We start from the raw sequence: 24550 nt of genomic DNA on the forward strand, positions 1-24550 counted from the left end.
TCCAAAGATCAGAAAAGCCACTTTCAAAGAAGGCCAAACATTACAACCACCTGCAACATTTTGCCATGTGAATGAGGGAATAAACAAAGGCTTCTTTGAGTTTTTTTAATTTTTTTTATATATGCATTTACACGCATATTGTAAAGCAAATTAGCAAACAAATATACAAATACCTTAAGCCGTTTTGCACAAATTCGAAATTATACCTGGCACTAGTGTTTGGAGTATAGTAAAGAAATGAGGGAGGGGGGAGGGGGGGTGACAAAACAGAAGTAAAATCAAGGTTGGGGGGGGGGGGGGGGGGGGGGGAAGAAGTCTAAAATGGGAAAAAACTGCAGCTTATGGCATTTTTTACTTTTTTCAGTCTGGAGCCATCATTCAGCAGCACCTGAATGGAAACAGGAACCAAAAATAAAAAAAATCATCCAATCGTCTGTGTCCCCTCACACTTTGTGCATTGCAATACATTTGTGGGGAACTAGGATTAACAGTGCAGGTGCCTTAAGCCTTTCTCTGGCTTCAGAAGTTTGCGTAGGAAGTCCGTATTCCTGAATCTTGTTATTGTTTTTTTCCTTCCCCCATTCTACCATTTGTTGACCGCGGCCCCATGGGAGCACACATCGGCCAGCTGACGTCATCAAGGGTTACAGGAATAAGCCGGAGGGCTGTCTTTGGTAGGCAATTCAAGAGTCACATATTCATTATGTCTACCACAGTAAGTGAAATATCTATTAGCATCTCTCCTGACGGCATTCAGACAGACATTCGGCTGGAGGTTCATTTGAAGTTTTTAAAGTTCTGAAGACACAGAATGGAGAAACATACAAAAAGAACAGCAGAATTTTCGAAGGCACCATGAATCAACGAAGATGTGGGGGAGGTGGGGAATCGATCTTATGAGGTGAACGCATCTGCCGTGGGGAAACCTTGGAGCTGGACGTTGAGCATCAGATTTTGTGAGGGAGCCATGCCCTTTCCGTTCTACAAAAAGCCGAACTCACAGGGGCCTTTCTAGCTCTAGTTGTTTAACCTGCGTCCTCCCGTTCCGTGCGCTCCTGACGGGTCAGAACACGAGCAGGGCAAACCGGTTTCCCTCACAGGGCTGGAGCAGCATCAGCGCAGGTCCTGAGTGAACCTCCGTCTACACAACAGCCAAAACCAAATTTTACCCACTCCATACCACCTTTTGCACGACTCCCAACACTAACTTTAACCACGCCGTACTAGGGCTGGGTGATACAGGCATCACGGTGTAACAACTCTTTTGGAAGCGCAGTAACGACCATCTCGGACATGCGGCGTTCGATTTCTTTGTCAGTCAAATTGAAATGCTTCCAGAAAAAAAAAACATCACTCGTATCTTTTCAACGTTGATATGATGGCAACAGGGCCATGCGGTTTCCCTGTGGTACTTAAAAGCATGACTACAAGGATGAAGAGCGAAAATGTGAGCAATGTGTTTTTCAAAACTAATAGGCAAGTTAACCAACATTGAAAAGATTCAAGTGATTTCTCCCCTGGAAGTATTTCACTGAAGTTTGGAGATGTGTAAGCATATCAAGTATGATTAAAGACGAAAAAAAAAGAACGAAACCAACAGCCACCTGCCAGAGATCTTAATACGCGAAAATAAAATAAAATAAACTATTTACGATGTAGCTAGATCCCCCATCCCTACTCTGTACCCCCTTCAGCCCAACTCCCAACACCAACACTACCCACTCTGTACGACTCCCGACACTAGCTCTACCCAACTCAATATAAGGCTGGCTTCTGTTAACCATCTTTTCCCCCAAAAAAAAAACAATAAATAAGAATCAAATTGAGAAAATTAGCCTTGTCGTTTTCGGAATCGTAAAGGGAAAAGAAACGGCACCACCTGGTCCCTATTACAGTGTGACCTGCACAGCTCAGGGGGCTTGAGGACTCCTCCCACACGACGGCAGCGAGGAGCTTGACCAAGGCAGGGGGAAAATGTGGAACAATACTCCCCTCTCCCGCACTCAACACCAGATGGCATAAAGCACCCGGGCGTGTGGCGGAGCGACTCCGACCCTCCACGGCCCCATGGTAACAAGGTGGGTAACACGGTCTGAGGACTCAAAACAATCAAGTAGCACGGGGCGGGTCATTATTTATCCCCGCCGGTTAGAATCAAGCTCCTCCCACTCCCAAGACAATCATTCATTTCAGCCAACGGATCTTTCAACACATCGTATACAACACTTACATCGGATTCCTTGTCGACAAAACTCAACGAAACAAACAGAATGTATTCTTTAAGGCTGGCTTTGGGCGGGTGGGTGGGTGGGGGATGAGAACTGGTAAAACAAACACCGGCTCCCTTCACAAGGGAACGCCTCCTCGCAGATCCTGGCGAAGGTAAGATGGGTCAGCAGCGAGCGTGATTTCCGTGTGCAGCACTTAAGGCGTCAGATCTCAGTCTGAATGCAGGCGTTCTTCACAGCGCTGGCCGGCTCTGGGTGGTTGTTATTGGCTTCCTTTAGGGGCTCCCCGGGCCGTGCCGGGCTCTCCTCGGCGATGTAGCGGAGGGGGAAGGCCTCGGGGCAGGGAGCGGGGCCGGGGGAGAGCGGGGGCCGGGGCTGGGGCAGGCTCTCCAGACGGTCGTTCTCCACCTCGGGCATGGGGCTGACGGGGGCAGGGGGCTGGGGGACGGGGCGGCGTTCGGGGCCGCAGGGGGCCCCGGGGCCCTCCTGGTCGGAGCCGCTGAGCTCCGAGTCGGCCACCGAGGGCACGCTGTCGCTCAACGAGGGCGAGTCGAACTCGGCGGAGTTGGTGCTGCGCCGCTCCAGCAGCTGGGCGTCCATGTCCTCGCGCGTCTCGTTGATTCTGGTCCCGCCCGACCTGCGCAGTTTGCCCTTGCCCTTCTTCCCCGAGGAGGAGGAAGAGGAGGATGAGGAACAGGACGGGGGGGCGGGGTCCTTGGGCCACTTGGGGCACCCGGAGGGGCAGGCTCCGCCCACGCCGCGCCCACCGCTGCTGCCATCATCTGCACTGCCGCCGCTGCAGTGCCGCTGCTTCTCAACGTCCACCTGCACCTCCACACTGCTCCCGTCTCTGCACGGGACACGGGACACGGGACACGGGACACGGGACACGGGACACGGGACACGGGACACGGGACACGGGACACGGGACACGGGACACGGGACACGGGACACGGGACACGGGACACAAGAGAGGCCACTGCATTAGCTGGGACGCACAAGAATTGAAGCGGTACAGATAAAACGGTTAAATGGACAATATACTGATCCACGTTGCATACCCAAACTCAACGCAGGCTCGGATGCAGATTTTGAGCCGTTCATTTGAGAAGCACACCGTATACGCCCCGTTTAACGTTCATTTTCTTTTTTACCTGACCAAAGCATTCATTTTTACATGCATGCACACACACCTGTCCAGAGGCATGTATGAGCCCAGGATGGATCCGGCCATGGCTTTGGTGCTGGCGTTGTCGCTGATTGTCCCCAGGCTGACGGTGCCCGACTCCCCGCTCAGGCTGCAGCGCTCCTTCTGAACGTCCGCCTGCACCTCCAGCCTGGGACAGAGCAGGGACCAGACGTCACACGAGAGGAGCTTTTCACACAATCGCACGCTTACCTCCATTATCAGCACAACAAAGCGATAAAAATCCGCTCATGCAGATATGAAGACGATTATTCAGGGTTTCGTTTTATGCGATAGGGTTCATCGGGACAACCTCCACCAATGTGCATTAAACGTACTGAACCGCAGTATTGTCACCCTATTGCCATTTTGACAGTTAGTTTAACCTTAGAGAATATCACACTTAAGCCAACATTCTTATCCTATTGGCAAATCTTGAAGAGATTTTGCCCATCAATCTACACTCAATAAGCCATAAAGACTAAGTGAAAACGTTTAGAATTTCTTGCAAATTTATAAAAAATCTCAAACTTGTGAGTGTGAGCGTGAGCATGCGTGTGTGTGTCTCACCTGTTATAGCTTGACCACGGCCCTGCTGGACAGGCTGGTGTGCGTGCGTGTGTGCGAGTGTGCATGCATGTGCGAGTGTGTATGCATGTGCGAGTGTGTATGCATGTGCGAGTGTGTATGCATGTGCGAGTGTGTATGCATGTGCGAGTGTGTATGTATGTGCGAGTGTGTATGTATGTGTGAGTGTGTATGTATGTGTGAGAGTGTATGTATGTGTGAGTGTGTGTGTATGTATGTGTGAGTGTGTGTGTATGTATGTGTGAGTGTATGTATGTGTGAGTGTGTGTGTATGTATGTGTGTGTGTCTCAGCTGTTGTAGCTTGACCATGGCCCTGCTGGACAGGCTGGTGTGCGTGTGAGTGAGTGAGTGAGTGAGTGAGTGAGTGAGTGAGTGAGTGAGTGAGTGAGTGAGTGAGTGAGTGTGCGCGTGTGCGAGAGTGTGTGTGTGTGCGAGAGTGTGTGTGTGCGCGTGTGTGTGTGCGTGTGTGTGAGAGTGTGTGTGCGTGTGTGTGAGAGAGTGTGTGCGTGTGTGTGTGTGTGTGTGTGTGTGTGTGTGTGTGTGTGTGTGCGTGCGTGTGTGAGTGTGTGCATGTATGTGTGAGTGTGTGCATGTATGTGTGAGTGTGTGCATGTATGTGTGAGTGTGTGCATGTATGTGTGAGTGTGTATGTATGTGTGCGTGTGTGTGTGCGTGTGCGTGTGTGAGAGAGTGTGTGTGAGTGTGTGTATGTATGTGTGAGTGTGTATGTATGTGTGAGTGTATGTAGGTGTGAGTGTGTATGTATGTATGTATGTATGTATGTATGTGTGTGTGTGTCTCACCTGTTGTAGCAGTTGACCATGGCGCTGCCGGACAGGCTGCCGGTGATGCTGGCCCCAGCGAGTGCGGTGGTGCTGGCGGTCTCGCTCAGGTTGTCTCTCATGGCGCCGATGCGCTCCATGTGGCTCCCGCTGGCGCTCAGGCTGCCCGTCAGCCCGCCCACGCTGCCCTCGCCGATGCTCGGGTTGTTCCGCGTCTCCGCCACGGAGGTGCTGTCTGCGGGGGGCCAGGACGACAGTCAGGAAACCGCAACGCTTTTTACAACACAATTACCCCTGTGAATGCACCATTTTTACGACACTTTTCCAAGTGAAATTCTCCGTGACCACACCCTTTTTACAACATGCTTCCTTACAACGCGCTTTCCCCCACACTGAGGTTCAGAGCGCTTCATGTGTGAGGAGGGATAGAGTGTGCGTGTCTGTGTCTGTGTCTGTTTGCGTGCGTGCGTCTGCGTCTGTGTGTGCGTGTGCGTGTGCGTGTGTCTGCGCACTCTTACCGGTAGCGGCCGCCCCGTTGGCGGCGTTCATCTCGTTCTCCTCATCGAACTCGATGCGCACACCTTTGCCGTTGCCGGCCGACACGCCGCAGCCCCCGCTGCGGCACAGGGAGATGGGCACCACGCCGTACACGTACGCCAGCATGATGGGCACCCCGATACCTGCAGACACACGTCACACACGTCACACACGTCACACACGTCACACACGTCACACACGTCACACACGTCACACACGTCACACACGTCACACACGTCACACACGTCACACACGTCACACACGTCTTATCCAGAGCGACATACAATAAAGTGCAAATCAGAACCAGGCACAAGTGCGTTGAAGACCCTAGAGGAAAGTACAGTCCCAGGTCCCATTCACCCATCCAGGACAAAAATTTTATTTTTTCAAGGAGGATCTTAACTTGAGAAAATCACATAACAAAAGAAAGTGAAAGAACACAAGAAAGAAGGAATGAGCCAATATAGACCTATAGACCAGGAAGGCCTGAATGGCTGCAGTTACATCTATTGAGCACTAGGGGCCACCGTTTCTCCAGGAAACCAATCGTTATGGCATGGACTTCTCTAGCTGCAGAATTAAGGGAAGTTATCATGCAAAGTCTGCAATTACCTTTCGGGGGGTGGGGGACATGGGGAGGATTCGACAAACAGCCCAATCAGCTGCAAGCACATTCGGCAAATACAATAAAACTGTGCCAGTCTGGACTCGTCAGGCCGTCGTTACGCAACCTTTTCAAACAGAGCATGCCGGGAAAGCGCTTACCGACAGTCACAGCAGCCACGACCGGAGACACGATCACAGACAGAGTCACACCACCGGCTATGACCAGGTTCCTCTTGTGCTTGGAGATGTCCTTTCCTTCATAGCGGTTGTGAATCTGCAGGGGGACAGGTGAGGATGTGTTAAAACGTCAAAAAGGTCGGAAGCACTGCAGCAGATTAGACATGCTTCACCTCTACCTATACACGATCGATCCTAACCGCGTCGTAACTCTATACAGGGACATTCATCCATTCTAACGGCTACCATTGACACCAGCACAGTCCACCGGCCAGGCTATTCCCAGGCTCCTCAGCTGAAGAGTACCCCCAAGTCCCCAAAATCTGTTTAGATTTTTTTTGGCTCTGTACTCCACAATGCAAGACTTGTAATCAAGCAATTCACTTGTGGATTTTTGGGACACATGGCTAGTGTCAAGGGCTACACTACTTGATTTCACCAATTATTTTATCTGCTTGGTTCAGACAAGCGAATGAGTGAAATCAGGTGGTGTAGCGCTGCAGACACTGCGGCCCGCCAGACATGGAGCTGAGTAGCCCTGGTCTACAGCAATATCTATGGGTCACAGTCTTCAAGCAGATATTGTATGCAAAGGAATGTGACAAAGTACTAATCATGACGACGGTCCCAAACTTTATGGTGCACAGTGTAGGCTTAAGTTTCACAAATAACTTGTCTATAACACAGCTTACAATGAGTCTCTTCACCAGAGAAATCTTTAGTAAATTATTATAGGGAGAGTTTATCTGATGGCCCAGCTCTCATCAGCTTTGCCCTTTGAGCTCATCCAGACAAGTGGAAGAGTGAAAAAGATACAGACGGAGACGGTTGTGCAGTAAAGAGCACACGGCCCTCCTGGCAACGTGAATGTTTCGCCATTTGGCTTGATTCAAAAAAGGTTCAATAAACTGCTATGCAATTAACCTTCCTCATAAACCTGGCTATGACTTCACAAACGCAAGACTTAAAAAGAACTTCTGAAATTCAAACCAGTTATTTACTTTTTTGAAGTAAAAAGTAAAAAAAGAACAGGGCTTAGTCATGCCCCTACAATGCGCTTCCTTGAAAACAGGCAACACTAATTCCCAACACACTATTGTAATTAAATCCTGAAACGCAGGAAGATGATATCACAATCACACAATTCAGTTTAAGGTGGACACGTCAAAACAGGATTGCTTGGAAATTAGGGCTGCTAGATATAGCTATCGCGGTACATTAAATAAGAACAATCTCTGGCACGGGGCGGTTGGTTTCACTCCTTTTAATCTTTAATCATACTTGAGGTAACATCTCCAAACTTCAGTGAAAGGAGAAAACATCACTTATCTATTTAATGTTGGTTCATTTACCGATTAGTTTAGAAAAACACATGGCTTACGTTTTCACTCTTTATCCTTGCAGTCATGATTATCTACCAGCATGGCCCTGTTGCCATCATATCAACATTGAAAAGGCAGTCAGGTAAAAGGCAGGCGGTTTGTGCCCACTGATGATGGGACACAACGGGGATGACCTGGAGCAGCGCTATTCAACTCCACGTCCTGCGGGCCGCAGTGTCTGCAGGTATATGCTCCGAGCGTGCGCTACACCACCTGAATTCACCAATTACCTTATTATCTGCACCAAGCAGGTAAAATAATTAGTGAAATCAGGTAGCGTAGCGCACGGTCAGAGCGAATACCTGCAACACTGCGGCTTGAGGGCGTGGAGTTGAGTAGCGCTGACCTAGAGGAAGCTCTGAAGTCACGTGACCCACCTTCCTCCCCACGTACACCGGGATGCCGATGATCATGGCGGGGATGGCGATGCCAGCGATCAGCGCGATGCCCACCGGGGCGCCCACCAGCGTGCCCAACTGCCACAGGATCTTCTTCTTACGGCTCCAGGGCTTCTTCCCCCAGAAGGTGCAGCCAGATGGACTGGGGGCGGCAAACAAGACTCATTTAAAGGCCCACACGCATATCTTTCATGTTTCTGAGCTTTTCAGATCATCCTCGAGCTTTGGTTTATGTTCCATACTGATTCAAGTCATTTTGGTCAAAATAAGCATATTTTAGGATCCAACTGCTATTTTTCCAAGCTGTTCGTGAATCAATTTCCCACGTGACATGGTGTATGTTTTTGTAGAATTATCAGATGACGTTGCTATATATAAACCTCTGAGCCCACGTAATCTGTGTGAGACCAAGGTAAAAGCCTTGACACCTTTTGAGAACCCTGTTGATCTTCTATATTCATTAGTTGCTAGTTATTTTACTCCTCAATCATTCTCCTTCACCATTCCGTCTCCTCCGCTTAAGCGACATTTCGCCACAGTCCAAGTTAATACAGAGCTGACTGCAGGAGGCGAATAGGTTAAGGACTTTTCAAAAAACCTACGTCACAACCCTTTCCAAACTTTTCGTGGGTGTTTCAGATACTAAAACCAGGAAGAGAATGCCAATGGATAAATGGTCCATGAACCCCCGTTCCACATAAAGCATATCCACACGCTGAACTGTGGAGCGCACGCACGCACGCCCGCACGCCCGCACGCACGCCCGCACGCCCGCACGCCCGCACGCACACACACTGCCTCACCTCAGGTAGTGCAGGTCAGAGATCTCCTTCATGCACAGCCAGCAGAACTCACAGCCGCACACGGCGCAGGTCATGTGATTACAGCTCCCGTCGTTCATCTTGATTATGTAGGCAGCGCAGCGAGGACAGGGTTTGATGTCATCAGCTAAGATTTAAGGGAAAGGGTATCGTAAGTTCTGATGAGTGGGCACCTTGTCCGTGCGTGTGAGCGCAACTTTGTGTGTTCATAGTGTATTATAGCCTAATAAACGGAAGCTTTCCGCCTAACAGTAGTTTTCAGAACTGTACCATTCTTCGACTCTGAACGTGAGGTCTTGGAAAAAACAACTTGTGAATGGCAATATAATAACGTTAAAAGAAAGCGCGGGCTTTTCAGTAGGATTCCAATACTATTAATGTACCCAATTAACCTTTTCTGGTAATGAAAAAAAAAAAAAAAAAAAAATTTAAATCGCCATGGCAATCAGCAACTAGATATGGATTGATGATAGATGTACTGTAATCCATGACAGGATCGACTATCGTTTCAACCCTAGTAGGTGTTCATAGGTGCGAGTGTGTGTGCCTGTTCGTGTGTTTGTGTGTGTGCTCGTTCATGTGTGAGAGTGTGCGTTCATGTGTGAGTATTCATATGTGTGTGCATGTTCATGTGTGTGTGTGCGTGCTCATTCGTGTGTGCGATCATGTGTGAGTGTTCATATGTGTGTGCATGTTCGTGTGTGTGTGTGTGTGTGTGTGTGTGTGTGTGTGTGTGTGTGTGTGTGTGTGTGTGTGTGTGTGTGTGTGTGTGTGCTCATTCGTGTGCGTTCATGTGTGCGTTCATAAGTGTGTGCATGTCCGTGTGTGTGCGCGTGCTCATTCGTGTGTGCGAGTGTGCGTTCATGTGTGCGAGTGTTCATATGTGTGTGCATGTTCGTGTGTGTGTGTGTGTGTGTGTGTGCGTGCTCATTCGTGTGTGCGAGTGTTCATGTGTACACACGTGTGCGCCTGTGTGTACCTGTCGCTCCGCTCTCCTGGCTGTAGCTGAGAGAGGAGGAGCGGATGGTCCGGAGTCTCAGGCTTTGGGCCCTCTGTTGCCGGGCAGCGTCGCAGGTCTGGTTGGGGTGCCAGAGCTGCTTGCAGTGGTAGCAGAACTCCGTGCCACAGCCGTCCCGCCCGCAGGTGATCTTAGGGCAGCTGGCACAGCCGAAGGCAATGACTGCATACCTGCAGAAAGTCATGGGGAAACATGCAGTTACAAACTGAACACAGACTCCACAAAGGATTCATTAGTGAAGGATAATGAACAGTTAAGCTACCATGTAAAAGTACATTACATTGCACTCAGCAGAGGTTTTTATCCAAAGCAATGTAGAAAAATACCAATTTTCAAAATCCTGAAACTTTGCAAAGTTTCAGGATTTTGAAAATCAACAAATGAAAGTTACTTCATTTGTGCAGGACAAGCCACAATCACCTGACCTGAACCCAAATGAACATTTATGGGGGCACTTGAAGACTGACAAAAGCATTCCGTAACATCACAAGATGCTTTTTGGAACATTGCCAATTAATGCTGGGACAACCAAATAACAAATACTAAGAAATTGTGAAATTAATGTTATTTTTTCAAAGATTCAAGCTCACACTCAAATTGTTATGCTGATAATATAACTAGTAATTAAAAATTTGTAAAGAAAAGAAACGGAAGCATTTTCCCTAGAGGTCTCAGACTTTTGGACCCCACTCATGGTCCAGATAAACCTGGGAAACCATCAGCGTTATCTACACTTAATGCTCAAGATGAGCGAGTGGGTGGCCACCCAATGGCTGAAGGACACAGGACAGCTCCGACCGCATCCCGTGTAACCAACAATGTCACAACCCTCCTCAATTACAGCGTGTCTGACACAGCGGGATGAAAGCACGGTTGTAATGACACTGCAGACAAATGGACCGAGAGCGGCTTCAGAGGGATTGAATCTGGCACTCGCAGTCACTCAAGCCCAGTGCTGGCAAGAAGAAGGTTAATTGGAATGGAAGACAAGTCCACGCAAGCCTGGCGGTACATCCGAATACAAACGAATCGATTCTACCTCATGGGACTAATGGCGCGCTGCTAGACAAACAGAAAAGCAATTGCATCTTGCAAATAATTACAATGCATATTTGTTTTCATTTTTCCTTCCACAACCACCCTGCCTTCAAAGCAAAGGGGTGATTGAATCCTGACAGCGAGAAAATGAAAATAAGATGGAGGTGACACTCCAGACAAGGATGAGAGACTTTTGAAGACCGGCTGATTCCGTCAGCGGTTTCCAAACTCAAGAGCGATTCATTTGCGAGTACGATGTGGGAGTGTGGTTTATAAAGTTCTCTTGCTCTCTCAGTCACACCTAAAGGAAAATAGAAGACTGGTCTGACGGTCCTTCTGCACTTAATCCATTATGGACTAAGGCACTCGATAGAAAACCCATAGAAAGGCCTAGGAATCACAATGCATTTCAACGGTCATGCGTCTTGAAAAATGGTCATATGATGAAATACATTTCCATTTCAGATGTGGCACCAATTGTAACACACAGGTCGCATCCGTCTGTCCAATGAGCTGCCCTACAGCGAGCATGGGAGATCATCCAGGAACCCCTCTTTTCCTGCACCGCAACAAAATTCCTGGCTTCCCGATCCATCCGCAATAATCCGGAGCAGCCGGATGACCCCAGGTTACGTCTTTCTATCCCAAACGTACATACCAAAATTGTCTGGATCTTAGCGGGGTGGGTAAGTGTTACTTCTACACACGTGAGGGACAGGGCCCAAAGCTGATCTGGAAGAAATGTTTTAGTTATTGGTCACGGTTCGGTTCGGAGCTAACTTGGTGTTTGGAACACGGTGAGTTTGTTACTGCTCTGGACCGGGGGGAGGCTAGGGTGCCAATACAGGAAAGCGGGGGTCGGAATAACAATCGGGGTGAGGCGCTTTCATTTCCCCTGGACACGTAAAGAGCAAAGGTCCTGGCACAGAAAATCTCCTCCAGGCATACTCCCCCTGGAAAGCCTGCAGCCTGTTGGGTGTGCATTTTCAAGAAGGACAGGCCTTTGTGTGGTGGCGAGACAGGGAGGGGGTCCATGGCGAATCCAATCGACATCCCAGACGAGAGCGCCGCAGGCCCGAGAGACCGGACTCAGAGCAGGGAGGATCACAGGCAGCAGCCAGAGCGTCCAGAGCGAACGGCATCAGAGGGAATGGAAGCACTATGAGGACGGCCGCTAACGCACATCTGTGCGTGGAATTACTTCAGCTGCTGAGCCTCTGGGACCTGGCCCGATCATCTCCCTGTAGGCCGGAACACATAATGCTTTCTGGCAACTCTACACCAGCGCGCAGCCACCGTCTCCATGGAAACTAAGTCAGGGCCGATTTGCCAGATATGATTTGTAACTGGGAAATGACCGCACGCCATCGCCCATGACCGGCAACTGTATGTACGAAATGTTTTTGCACAAACCCAGGGGTTAGTAAACTTATCCGGAAAGGGCTGGTGTGGGTGCAGTTTTTTGCTTTAGCCAATCACTTAAAATACTTCGTTATTTAAGTGAAACTGAAGGATTAGAATAGGCAGGGGGACAAACCCCCAAAGGCAACATGGGGTCAAAGGCCTTGATTAAGGGCCCAACAGCTGTATGTAGTGAATTGTGCCTACACTGAGGCTTGAACCACAAACCTTCTGGGTCCCAGTAATGTACCTTAGCCACAAGGCTACAGGCAGCTTTAAGACACCCGATTCTACTCAAGATCTTGCCTGAAGGTCACAATGAGTTAATTAGTTGTTAATTAGGTGTATTAAAACAAAAATAATCTGCATTCACACTGGCCCTTTTCAGATAAGATTGGACACCCCTACACTAGACAGAGGTACAGAGGAACATAATACTCGAGTTCACCCTCTCCAATCTCCTGTAGATTCTGCACTGCGACTTTACAGCCAGCGGTTGCTGGCGCATCATATTATTTAACGGCGGTTTTTGGTAGTTCCCCTAAGGATAACGAATCCTGACACACTCAGAAACCGAGTAGGCAAGTTTCTAACTTTCCAGGTAATGAACTGCAGCCCCTAAGCACTCATAGTAAGAGCCATCAAAGTTCTTACACATCTTACAATCTATGAAACCTGGTACAATACATGGCTTCAGCATGCAAGCCATTGGTCAACAATAATCTGAGCAAACTAATTATCAGTTAAAAATCTCACTGTTAATCAACTCGGCAACGGAGCGGCAGGGATGGGTAGTTGAGGTCCTGGGACTGCCCATTCAGGAGCAAATATTGTCTTCTAGCGACATCCTGGACATGTTTCCAAAAATCTAACAAGTTTCCCGGCATTCAAACTTTGAATCCGTAGTCTCACCCTTCCCCTCAGGAAGCTCAGACATGGAACAAGTTTTTCCCCCTTTGTTATCATAAAAGATGATCGAGTAAACACTGGGCAGATGTTACTTGGCAATGGCGATAGCGCAGAGCTGGACAAAGCCTCAGACGACTGCTATAACCGCGTCACGCTCGCTCGTCTCTGACGGGAAAGAGCAGGCAGCAGCGACATTGAAATCTGTTAAGTAGGCGGTGAAGCAAAGTACACAGGAGCCATTTCAGAGTGTGGCACAGTGTTGAGGTAAAGGGCAGCGAAGTGGGAAAACCAGTAAAAGTTGCAGGAGCCAGATCCGTGGACCACAAAGGATCATAGAGGGCAGAGGCCTGTGCAGGCACCCAGGAAAACAGCACACTGATATCACAGCGATATTACACAGAGCTCCTTTAAGACCAGCTGCTTAAGGCCTGACACCAACACGGACTATAGCTTCACCAGCTGCAGCAGCAGTGAGGATGAGAACCGGACACCTAGAACCAGGCTTGATTGGTCTGTCAAAGCCTGAATTGGATTGAGCCAGCTCGGTTCTGACGGGAAAATGGCTGATGCCTGCTCGAAAAAGGTGCAGCTGCGGTTTGTGCAACACCTCGTACCCACTTCCCCTCCAGTTTCACAGCTGCCTCCACCCCCTCAGGTGGGCTGGGGGTCCAGTAATCAGAAAGACGGCACGCGAGGCAGACCGGGTCCAAGTACAAGACATGAACTTGGGGACTGACAATATTTTAACAAACCATTTCCATGACCATTTCCGGAATCAGGAAAATGATATAGGTTTGAAGTGCACAACCCCTACCAACCCCTTTTTGTTCTTTGAGCAGCGAGAAAAAACGCTTCGGCTTGCCACATCCTGACTTGACAAACGTGATTTTGAACAACAGCTCACAGCCACTTAAGTTCTGGGTAAGGGGGGAAAGGTGGTCAGGTTCTGAGCAAACTGCACACTGAAAGTGTCATTCTCAGTTAGGTAACCTCTCAAAACACATTACAAAATACACCAAGGCAGTTTTAGGAATGGAACACGTGAAAAGACCTTGGCAAGGCGGTGGCTGAGTCGAGGAGTTGTGTGCCAGTCCAGGGAGGCCCAGGGGATGATTTGGGAGTGGTTTTGGCAATATCACATGCACGCATATTTAAACAGCCAAGAGCAGAGAGCCATCATTACCCTGCCTCCCACCACTCTAGAAAAGAGGTCACAAACGAGGCAGCCCGTCTGTCGCACCCATCCGTGGCCAGTGTCGAGTTTCGCCGCCACCATTGCGGATTGTTTTGGGCCTAGAGTGACGCCCCGTGCGGTCAGAAACAGGAGCCAAACCACGTGTCGGACAGAATGCTGGAAGCTGGCTTCGGACACAAGTTTCCTTTAAAGCGCTCAGATAAGAATGTTTTTACAATCAATTATACCCTGTAGGAAGGGAGGGGCCATCTTGTTGGCTACAGCGTAGGCCAGAGTCAGAACTTCCGATCGGCTCCTGGTAACAAGTGGAGTGACTTTAGTAGGGGCGTGACGCGAGAAGGGACTGTCAAAACAGCCAGCACAACCCCAGATGACTACTAAAATATTAATCTAATTTGTATTATTGTTCTTAAATATTTGCACCAAACATGGGCTGCCCAATTCCCACCCTAATTTGGAATGTCCAATGAGCCATTTACAACCGTGGGTGTGCGATCGCAGCTGTCGATTCGGCAGGGTAGACATCTGCGGTTCTCCTCTGAAACACGTGGTGTTGCCAGTATTTATTTAAAAGTCTTTCATTAGGGACTGGAAATTGAGATCACTGGGGTAAAATATAATAAACGTCACTTATTAACAGAGGCATTTATTGACTACTTTTCCCATAAATCTTTCTGTACGAGTGTTGCGATGTAGGGGAGTATGGGTGTCCGTGTTCCCTGAAGGTGGAGCGTGGTACCGTGAAGTTTCTGGGGGTTGGGCCTTCCCCATTTAAGCTGCCCCGTTTAAAGATGGCTTCTCTCGTTTTGTTTGGGCAGCCGCGCTTGGCACTTCTTTAGTGTAATTCTTATTTTCTTAGTTAATCCAGTCCGTTAGCTACCCCCGCAATGCGTTTTTTTAAATGTTTTGACTTATGTGTTTGCATTTGCGTATTGTCATTACTTTTGATACTTGTTTGGTTTAGGTTTAGTTAGAGTAGGTTTAACCCCAAGGTTGCTTAGCAGGTCGCTTTAACCCCAAGAAAGAAAGAATGAGGCCTTCCCTGTGCTGCTCTTTTGCTGCAACCCCACTCTCCGTTACCTTTGTTACCACTTATTCAACTTTTCTTCTTTTTTTGGGGGAAATTATTCATTTTTCCATAACTAGTCACAGGCCTGCTCAGTGGGGTCACACCATGGGTCAGCACACTTCTCCAGGGTTGAGCCAACAAAGGCACTGTTCTCCACAGAGAGGAGGTGCCCCTTTGGCACAGGGTGCAGGAGGTGCAGGGGACAGGAGGAAACGGCATTTACAGCAGGAGATGGGATTGCTCACACAGAGCATGATGTCACTCTTAATGCCCATGTTCCCCATCACGTGGAGCCAGGCTCGATCCAAACTGGGTTTGGCACACAACGGCCATCGAGCAAAGCACCCGGTTTGAATTATTTCATGCAATTCTCTCTCCCCACTGAGGAATAGTTCACTGAATTATCCTCACCCTCCAGAAAGAGAACAGGAGAGTCACTCGCCTTGGGCCAGTGTCTATTTTCCATAGAGCCAGCCACACAGTATAAGATAGCTGGGGGCCTTTAAGACATGTATGCCTTCTCCAATGACACCTGTGGTTCCCTGGAAGGGCTGAATGATATGCTGCAAAAATAAGTATTGAATGCAATAACAACAGCACTGCATATTCCCTTTTAGTGTTTTTCCCTTTTCATTATACCGGAGGTAACAGTAAACATTTAAATTTCAGAGGCAGCATGAAATGCTTCTGGGAAGAAAACGTCACCACTGTTATCTAGTGGGTGTTGATAAGGCAGCCAATCAGCCAAAAGGCCTTGCAGTTTCCATTAGATTGACAAAACGCATCACATTGGCTGTCTTATCAACATCCAAACACGTAACACCCAGTGGTGACGTTTTTTTCCACGGAAGCATTTCTCATGGCCTCTGAAGTTTGGAGGTTTACCATTATTGCGTAAGGTAAAATCAAAGAAAAGAAATACAAAAAGAAAGGCAATACACAATACGGTGGCGATGACCTGCATTTCATAAATATCGTTATCGCCGAGCCCTTGGTTCTTTAAGGAGGAACCAGTGTAATGAGAACCAAGGGATACTGGTCAGCAGGGATAAAAGACAACTGCCAATTAGTTACACAGATATAGTCAAATACCTGGGACAGTTGGCAAAAGAGTTAAAAAAGGCCATACTAGTTTAGCCCTGGTTCATTCATCTTGGACCACAAGTGATTTCTTTCTTTAATCTCTTAAAATGATAGTGGTGGGACGAGTAATTGAATGACAGCTCTATAGTGTGTTTTTCAGAATTTGATTAGTCTGTCAAAAAGGCTCCAAAGTGGAATGAAAGGAGGAAGGAAAGTCTATAGAAACAAGGCCTTGAGGCCTTTTTGGACAAATCAAATCAGAAAACAAAACAGCGTAGGCTGCGTCAAAAGATATTCCTGAAAGAACTAAAAACATTAATTTGCTCATAACTAACACAAAAAAGACTTAGTGGACCTTGCTTACATATTTCTCTTAACTACGGCTCACTGCTGCAGGAGATAAGAAAAAAACTATACAGAAATGCTTGTGTAAAAATGTAAGCTACGCCAAAACTATGACGTGACAGTCAGATAAACAGGCTGAAACAACGCTAAGGGCGGGAAAGGGAGTCACATTAGCAGCCTTACCCGCAGTCCGGGGCGGGGCACCAGCGGCAGTCCGGGTCGGCCACCAGCCAGCGGCGCAGCATGAACTCCTCGTACTTCTCCATGAGGGCGCGGTCGGCCAGGATCATGCGGATGTCGTGCGGGTTGAAGCGCTCGGCGCACTCGGGGCAGCTGATGTTCACACGGCTCTCCGAGATCTCGATGCGCAGGTACTGGCGCAGGCAGTCGGCGCACGAGCGGTGGTGGCAGGTCATGATGTCGGGGAAGCGCTCCCTCGAGTGGCGCAGAAGGCACAGGGGGCACTCCAGGAGCTCGGCCCCTCCCTTGGAGGAGCCCGAGTGGGAGGACGAGGAGGCCGAGGAGGAGCCCGAGGCCGAGGAGGCGCCCGAGGAGGTGGAGGCGGCTCCGGCCACGGAGAAGGCAGAGTTCTTGTCGTTGCACATCTCGGAGTGGATGCTCTCAATGCTGGCGATGCCGTCCACGCCGCCGTGGAGGTCCCGGGACTTGCGCTTGGGCTCACGCCGGCGGCGGAACAGGGAGGCCAGCGAGATCCTCCGCTTCCTGGGGCCCTTCTTGACGGAGGGCAGGCTGACCGAGGAGGCGGCAGACTGAAGGTCACGGTCCGAGCCCATGGGCTGGTGCTTCTTCAGGCTCATGGCTCCAGGGAGGGCTGGAGGAGAGGCGCCCACGTGGGTTACATGGATAGGGGAGGGCAGCAGGAGGAGGAGGGGGTGAGTGAGGGAGCTGGGGGTGGGGGAAAGGGGGGGGGGCAGGGCTCCCAGACAGACAGCACAGGCTTTAAGACATGGCGGCTCCTCGCCCCCACGGGCCGATCTCTTCAGTCAGTAGGTTGGGCCAGGCCTAGGAGGTGAACCTCTTGGCACAAGGACAGAATGAGGACTCAGGATTCCTCCAAACCTGTGAAAGAGAACAGGGGTCATTAAACCAGAGAGAAAAAGACCTCAGAGGCTATGGAGACATCTACAACAGAAAATTTGGAAGGCAGCCTATCAAGACATCAATGCTGCCAATACACAATTTAACCACAATGATTCCCAGAACTCACAAGTCAGAGATGAGCGATAAGACTGAGGGCATTAGTTCGGATTCATCAGACCAAGGCAGTGGGTAGCAGTGTTCCTGCCAAAGCCACAGACCAGGGTTTGCTTGATGGATGATGGTTGTGACCTTGTGATGTGGCATTTGAGTAGACAACCAACCCTAACAAAAACCTTTGCAGTTCACCGAGACACAAATTTGGCGACTAAATCAGCAACCAAAAATCTCATCAGCCATCATTTTCAAATACTAGCCTAGTTGACAAGTCTCATTAAGAATCTCAAACGACTGTTTGGGTTCCTCATTTTATTCACAACTTTGCATGGCGCTGTCAGCCTGGTAAATGGCTCCAGATGTTTGCTGACCTACATCTGCCTACAGACCTTTTGTGAACACTTTTCAAAAGTAGTTGCCTTGCGATCAAACCCCTAAATCCGGATGCAAGTTGGGCCTTCTGGGACCTGGCAGACGCATGGAAATTAGAGATTAGGATCATGGCGGCATTCTCTTAGAAAAGGGCAGAGTCTCGACTAGACTGTGGGTGAACGGAGTACAAGCAACGAGAAATGGCCGCAGAAAGAAAGCGTAGAGGCTGATGCGACACCAGAGCATACGCAGCATCGAAATCCAGCACCATGAAAACCACTGCACGCATTAACATATGGGGCTGCCAGTAACCTAAAGTGGAAAAATGACCTCCTGCTAGTTCCATACAGTAACTGGCCTGACAGAGGGTTGATTTACAATTTAAGAGGGCTGTCCCATGGCTCACACTGTAATCCAGAATGCATCTATAAAGCCCAGTTTCCCATATTACAATAAACATCAGTGCTACCCATGGAATCTGACCCTCGAATTTGATGGGAATTCATGCAAGCCTGGAATTTGGCCAGAATAACATACTGCCAGCCCTTGTGCATACTTTGTGCGCAATGCTTATTCCTGTGACTGCAGTCCAAGGTTATGGCTGGGTTATGATGCGTTAGGATTTGTTGGTAAAACAAAGTTTTACCAGGAACCAGTAAGATGACCGTTGTCACAGGAAGAAGCAGATCCGATGTTCGTCATTAGAAAACAGGAAAGTTTATTACAATCGGGAAAATGTTCCAAAGAGCAATGGTGTTAGGGATGTTTTAAAGGATTACATTTGCATATATTCAAATATGTCTACAAATCCAAGTGTAACCTCTGATTGGTGGTAAGGAATTGTGCCTATCCCGAGCACCTCGGATTGGGCCATTCAAATCCTTAATGGTTGTGAGGCCTTGCCCCGCTCCCCCCTGGAGTCCAGTGGAAAATCCCCAGAGGGGGAACCTAGAAACTGATAGCGGTCATTATCATATGTGAAGTGGTCCAATACACAAATTTGTCTGTCTCCCAACAGATTACATAAGAGGCACTTCCACTCAGTCACATTCCACAGCCTTCACCACCAACAATCCCAGCCACATTCCACAGCCTTCCCCACCAACAATCCCAGCCACATTCCACAGCCTTCCCCACCAACAATCCCAGCCACATTCCACAGCCTTGCCCACCAACAATCCCAGCCACATTCCACAGCCTTGCCCACTAACAATCCCAGCCACATTCCACAGCCTTCCCCACTAACAATTGCACAACAGTCCAGTGACAACCAGAGACTAACGATAACCATGGGGCGACATTGGCTCAGGCAGTAAGAGTGGTGATCTGGCAGTCTGAGGGTTACCGGTTCGATCCTGCCCCGAGTGTGTTGAAGTGTCCCTGAGCAAGACACCTAACCCCCAAATGCTCCTGATGAGCTGGTTGGTGCCTTGCATGGCAGCCAATCGCCATTGGTGAGCGAGTACGTGTATGAACAAGTGAATGACAAGCATCAATTGTACAGCGCTTATAACCATTTACTTATTTTTACACAACCATGAAGAGTGAATACGATGACTCGAGGTATTAATAAGGAATAGGAGAACAGACTTACATACAACATTAAACACTGACAGCATTACATTGAACAGCCTTCAAAAGGAGTTTCCGACTTATACAATGACTGGAGAGATCTTAGTACAGCCCAATTGTGCAAAAATTCCTACTCCATTACATTACTACATTTCTACAGAGCATAACATCCTGTGAGGGAAGAAAAAAAAGAAAGAAAGAAAAAAATCTTACGTTTGTACAGCTTATCTTCCAGGAAAGAACACACAAGGTTGACAACCTGCCCTTGCTGAAAAGCCATGCAGTGCAGTACACCAACACAGCAGGCCTCTGGGGAACAGGTTAGTTCTCGGCACGGAATGTGTGTGTGTAAATATCATGCGTGGACAATCGTCCAAGGCTTTCAGTAGGGGCCTTGGGGGAGGTTAAGGCGGATACAATACACCTGTTGGAGCTGGAGAATGAACTGCTGACTGCAGGCATTTCAGAGAATTTTCATCTTAGCAAGTGCTCTCCCCGATTCATAATGGACATTGCAGCTGATGGAAAAGAGTCACCAAGAACGTGCTGCTGTTGGGTAAAATAGCTTGCTAGGAGTTAATTCCTAGAGTCTACTACATAAAGACGTTGAAACCTCCAAAATGTCCAAAAAATAAAAACAAGGTAACTACGGAAAACAAACGTCTGATTTAGGAACATGCAATCACATCAGGAATAATAACGTTGAGGTCAGACACAAAGCACATCTGCCATCAAATACAGAAGTGGTTTAAAATTCCCATTGCTAAATACAGCTCAAAATGATCTACTCCAGACATCACCTTTGATGGTACGCAGGTCCTTCAAACTGCTGGCCCCACGGGGTAGAACACTGAAGATCTAAACTGAAGAGGTCTTAGGCCATCAGACCACCAACATTCAAGCAGGCTACATCCAACACCAGCTCAAAAGCTTGCAGCTGGGGGAAAATGTAAAAAATTTGTCACATTTTTCAAGCCCATTCCATTCCTTCAAGGGAACAAGGAAATTCCACAGCCGATAACTGCAGCCAGAACTGAAGGTTACTGGAAGGGGAGGCTTCACAGATCCTGATCATATCACACTGCTCACAGCTCGAAACTTCAGAGGGCTCAGCACAACAAGCCACAGCAAATATCCCGACTGTTGAAAAACAGCTATTAGAGAGGGTACATGCAGATTTTAAGGACCACTGTGCACAGTGATCCATACAAATGCACACCAATATGTGGAAATAAGCATCACTGGAGTGGTGGGTGAAAGCTGGGCACAGTACATGCCATTCCATATAGAATAACCATGTTCCCCATGCAGATGGCTCATTGGGTGTCCTTGGTCACCTTGGCATTGACACAAATTGGGCACAGCAATAATCACAGAGGGACACATGACGCACAGGGAGATTGAATGACTGGTGACAGGGAGCGTACTCAGCTAGCCCTAGTTCGCTCTCAAGCTGAAAAAATGAAACTGACAGGACCTAGGGAGAGATCTCTACACCAGGGCTCTCTCCATTGGTGCTCCATGGAAAGGGCTTGTGAGTAGATGGGTTCACACTCTTTAAGGCCCCATTGCAACCAGGGAGTGATCAAATGCACACTTTGCTCCCTGGAACTCAAAAACAAGGGCCCATTGGCCCCAAATGTGTGTGGTTATAGCGACCAAGAACTACCTGACCATCATTAGACCCCATTCTACTGCTCTATTACACACCATCTGTTACCAACACCCCATCCTACTGCATGATTACATACTATCTATGTAACAAAGACCCCATTCTACAGCTCTATCGAACACCATCTGTTACCAACACCCCATCCTACAGCTCTATTACACAGTGTGTTACTCTGACTCCATCCTACTGCTCCATTGCAGTGTTACTCTGACTCCATCCTACTGCTATACTACACGCTGAAGGGCAGGGGGGTATAGTACAACCCTATATGCTGCACAAACATTGGTCTTTCTAGATTAAATGTTTGCATGGAGGGGCAAGTTACTCCTGCTAAATGAGCACATCGCTGCATTGCTAGGATTAATGCCGGAGAATGATTCAATGTCAATTTATAGTGGCCGCGACTGGTGCCGCGCGCTAATGAAAATCGATGGCAAGCTCATGGAAACTCGAGTCTCGTTCCACCCTGTAAAATGATGACACTGCGCATGCAGGCTAGTGTGAAGAGAAGGGGGTGTGCATCCCCAACAGCGGTGTAAAAAACCCAGGGAGAAGAGGTGCCAAAAAACACAGATTGGTAATTACAGACATTATAAAAATACACAACAAACTGATGACTACCAACACACAAATAAACACACTCCTGCAGGCACCCAGACACAACACATACGTACGCATTGTAAAATCCCTCAAAACAGTCAATATGAACATACAACGGCACACAGTATAACAAATGAGACAGACTAAGATTAACTCACGTTGTCAGACGCAACAAAAGCAAATAAATAAAACAACCTCGTCCAAGGCTGGAATTAGACGCATGTCAAATGAGCGGTTGTTTACCCAGTCGGCACCACAGCTGAATTAGCAAAAGATAAAATGTGCAAGGCTGAGCTCACGATACTCAAAGCACCAGTGACCACATAAAGAAGAGAAGAGCGATGAGAGAGAACGCCTCGCACAGAGAGGAAGTGGAGCTGCAAAAATGCTCACTTTAGCTGGCTGCTTGGTCCTAGGAGGGAAACTACTCTGCGCTCCCTCCGGGCCCATTCTGTACAGTTGCCAGTCACAGGTAATCCATCAAGCAGCAAACCACAACTTCAGAGAAACGCATATCGCGTACATTTCATACGGGAAAACAGACTAGCAGGACAAAAAACGGGTGTTCCGATTTTCTGCAGGTTGGTGTGCATTTGTTCATTTACAGTGTTCGAGTGTGTGCGTGCATGTTTGTGCATTTACGTGGAACCTTCAGCGGAAAAATCCACCTTTAAAAGGCCTTTGGCTCCAAAATCTATTTGCATGAGCTGTGCCAAAAGAACACTGGGTTCATGTCACGTTCTAAAACACAGTGCTCTTATGCGTCTGGACCTCCCCTGATCTGGCCTGTAGACAAAGCCAACCCACTCATCTCACCTCTTCGCACACATCACGGTTTGAGCCAATTAAAATATTCTAAAGGTAGCGTCCCCCCAGGCCGAGATGGCACAAGATGTCCCCACGTTTCACCAGCACCTGTCTAACACGGTTTAGAAAAACTGCCTTTACGGCTCGGCCACTGGAACCTCCCCAGAAAAACATTTCAGAATGAGTCACACTTCACAAACATGCTGACAAATGGTGGATTACAAAGCTTGTCCAACTCTAAAATACATTTTGATATGTTGGACTCCACTTCCCATCGTGCTTTCTGGGAAATGAGCGGGCCCAGAGCAAAGCCCAGTCCACACAGATGGCCCGCATCCAGAGGTCTCCAAGTATAAGCCAAGCATCTGGCAGGAAGATGTTGCAATTATTTCATATTTAGCAGCACAGAGCTGGTTTGCAGTTGCATTCAGCACCTCAGAGGGATTCATTTGCAATCACATTGTTAAATCACCATGCCAATTTCCTGCATGAGGGCATAACAAAAAAATAAAAAAATAAAATTCTGCATGCATGTGCGTGCACATACACTTTATGAACATCAGTGGAGAAGGATACACCCAGCTGAGACAGTCAGAGGACAGTGGGAAATGTGGAGAGGGCAAATGCGGGCGACAGGATGTAATCTGATACAACAGGGCACCGCAAGAGGCTGGACAAACCTAATGGGCGATCGGGACGAGGCTGTGGGGAGTGATGTTGAAGGGGCAGAACTTTACTGTCCAATTCTGGGTGCCTCTTCAGTTCAGGAGGGGAAATAAATACATAAATTAAACAATTTAAGGTGCTGTATAAGGTGCGGAACTCCCCTTTTTCAGCTGCCATCCTTCTACTGCCACTCTACTCCAGTCTCAATCCACAGAAATAGCAGATGGGTACACAAAGGAGGGCGTATGTAGCAACAGAGAATGGAAGCATAGAATTCATTGCACTCAAATGCCTACGGGTCACCTTTGGTGACAAATAACTGGCTCCCCAATAATACAGTATGAGGTTGCCTGACATCTCCCAACATCAGCTCTACGTGAAATATAATGTAAGGTAATAGATGCCATGTAAGTATATGGAAGCACTAGACCGAGAGCGAAAAGCTGTGAACAAGCACACCATTCGGGACCATGCTGGACATTTCCCAGTTTGTTTGGTGTCGATAGCGAGGAGATGGCAGTCAAAAATCTGACAAAATAAAGTTGAATTTCAGATAACAATCGTGTGACTTGCTTCTCAAATCACACTAATGATCTTAAACTGCAGAATGTGTTACTTTTACAGAGAAAGCGGAACAGTTCTCAGGGACAGATTCTAAACAGTAAAAATAAATGTTTCAAGGATTATGCAGTGTTCATCTGCAAACAGCATCCCGCTTTCTCAATTTATGAGGAGAATCAAATCAGCGTGAAAGCTGCTACACAGATCCGTCCTCACATATCCCGTGCCAGTATTTCTGGCACCAACGAAATAAAAATATAATAAGCCTCATTGGTTAACGTGCTTGAGCTGAAGATACAAAATCTGGAGAAGAGGCACAGC

General features: G+C 48.2%; 1 protein-coding gene across 1 annotated transcript in view; it reads right to left on the reverse strand.

Annotated features, from left to right (window-relative positions):
- Positions 1 to 162: 162 nt before the first annotated feature.
- Positions 163 to 24550, reverse strand: part of rnf19a (ring finger protein 19A, RBR E3 ubiquitin protein ligase) — a 43525-nt gene continuing 19137 nt past the window's right edge. The window contains exons 2-10 of the mRNA XM_061230960.1: positions 16948 to 17844; positions 9686 to 9894; positions 8689 to 8833; positions 7865 to 8027; positions 6088 to 6202; positions 5304 to 5465; positions 4807 to 5020; positions 3422 to 3565; positions 163 to 3078 (exon numbers count right to left, since the gene is read on the reverse strand). Coding sequence (XP_061086944.1) covers positions 2433 to 3078; positions 3422 to 3565; positions 4807 to 5020; positions 5304 to 5465; positions 6088 to 6202; positions 7865 to 8027; positions 8689 to 8833; positions 9686 to 9894; positions 16948 to 17582 — 2433 coding nt within the window. The 5' untranslated portion in view covers positions 17583 to 17844 and the 3' untranslated portion in view covers positions 163 to 2432. The remainder of the gene's footprint in view (positions 3079 to 3421; positions 3566 to 4806; positions 5021 to 5303; positions 5466 to 6087; positions 6203 to 7864; positions 8028 to 8688; positions 8834 to 9685; positions 9895 to 16947; positions 17845 to 24550) is intronic.

Source organism: Conger conger, chromosome 1 (assembly GCF_963514075.1).
Source record: "Conger conger chromosome 1, fConCon1.1, whole genome shotgun sequence".
In the NCBI taxonomy this organism is placed as follows: domain Eukaryota; kingdom Metazoa; phylum Chordata; class Actinopteri; order Anguilliformes; family Congridae; genus Conger; species Conger conger.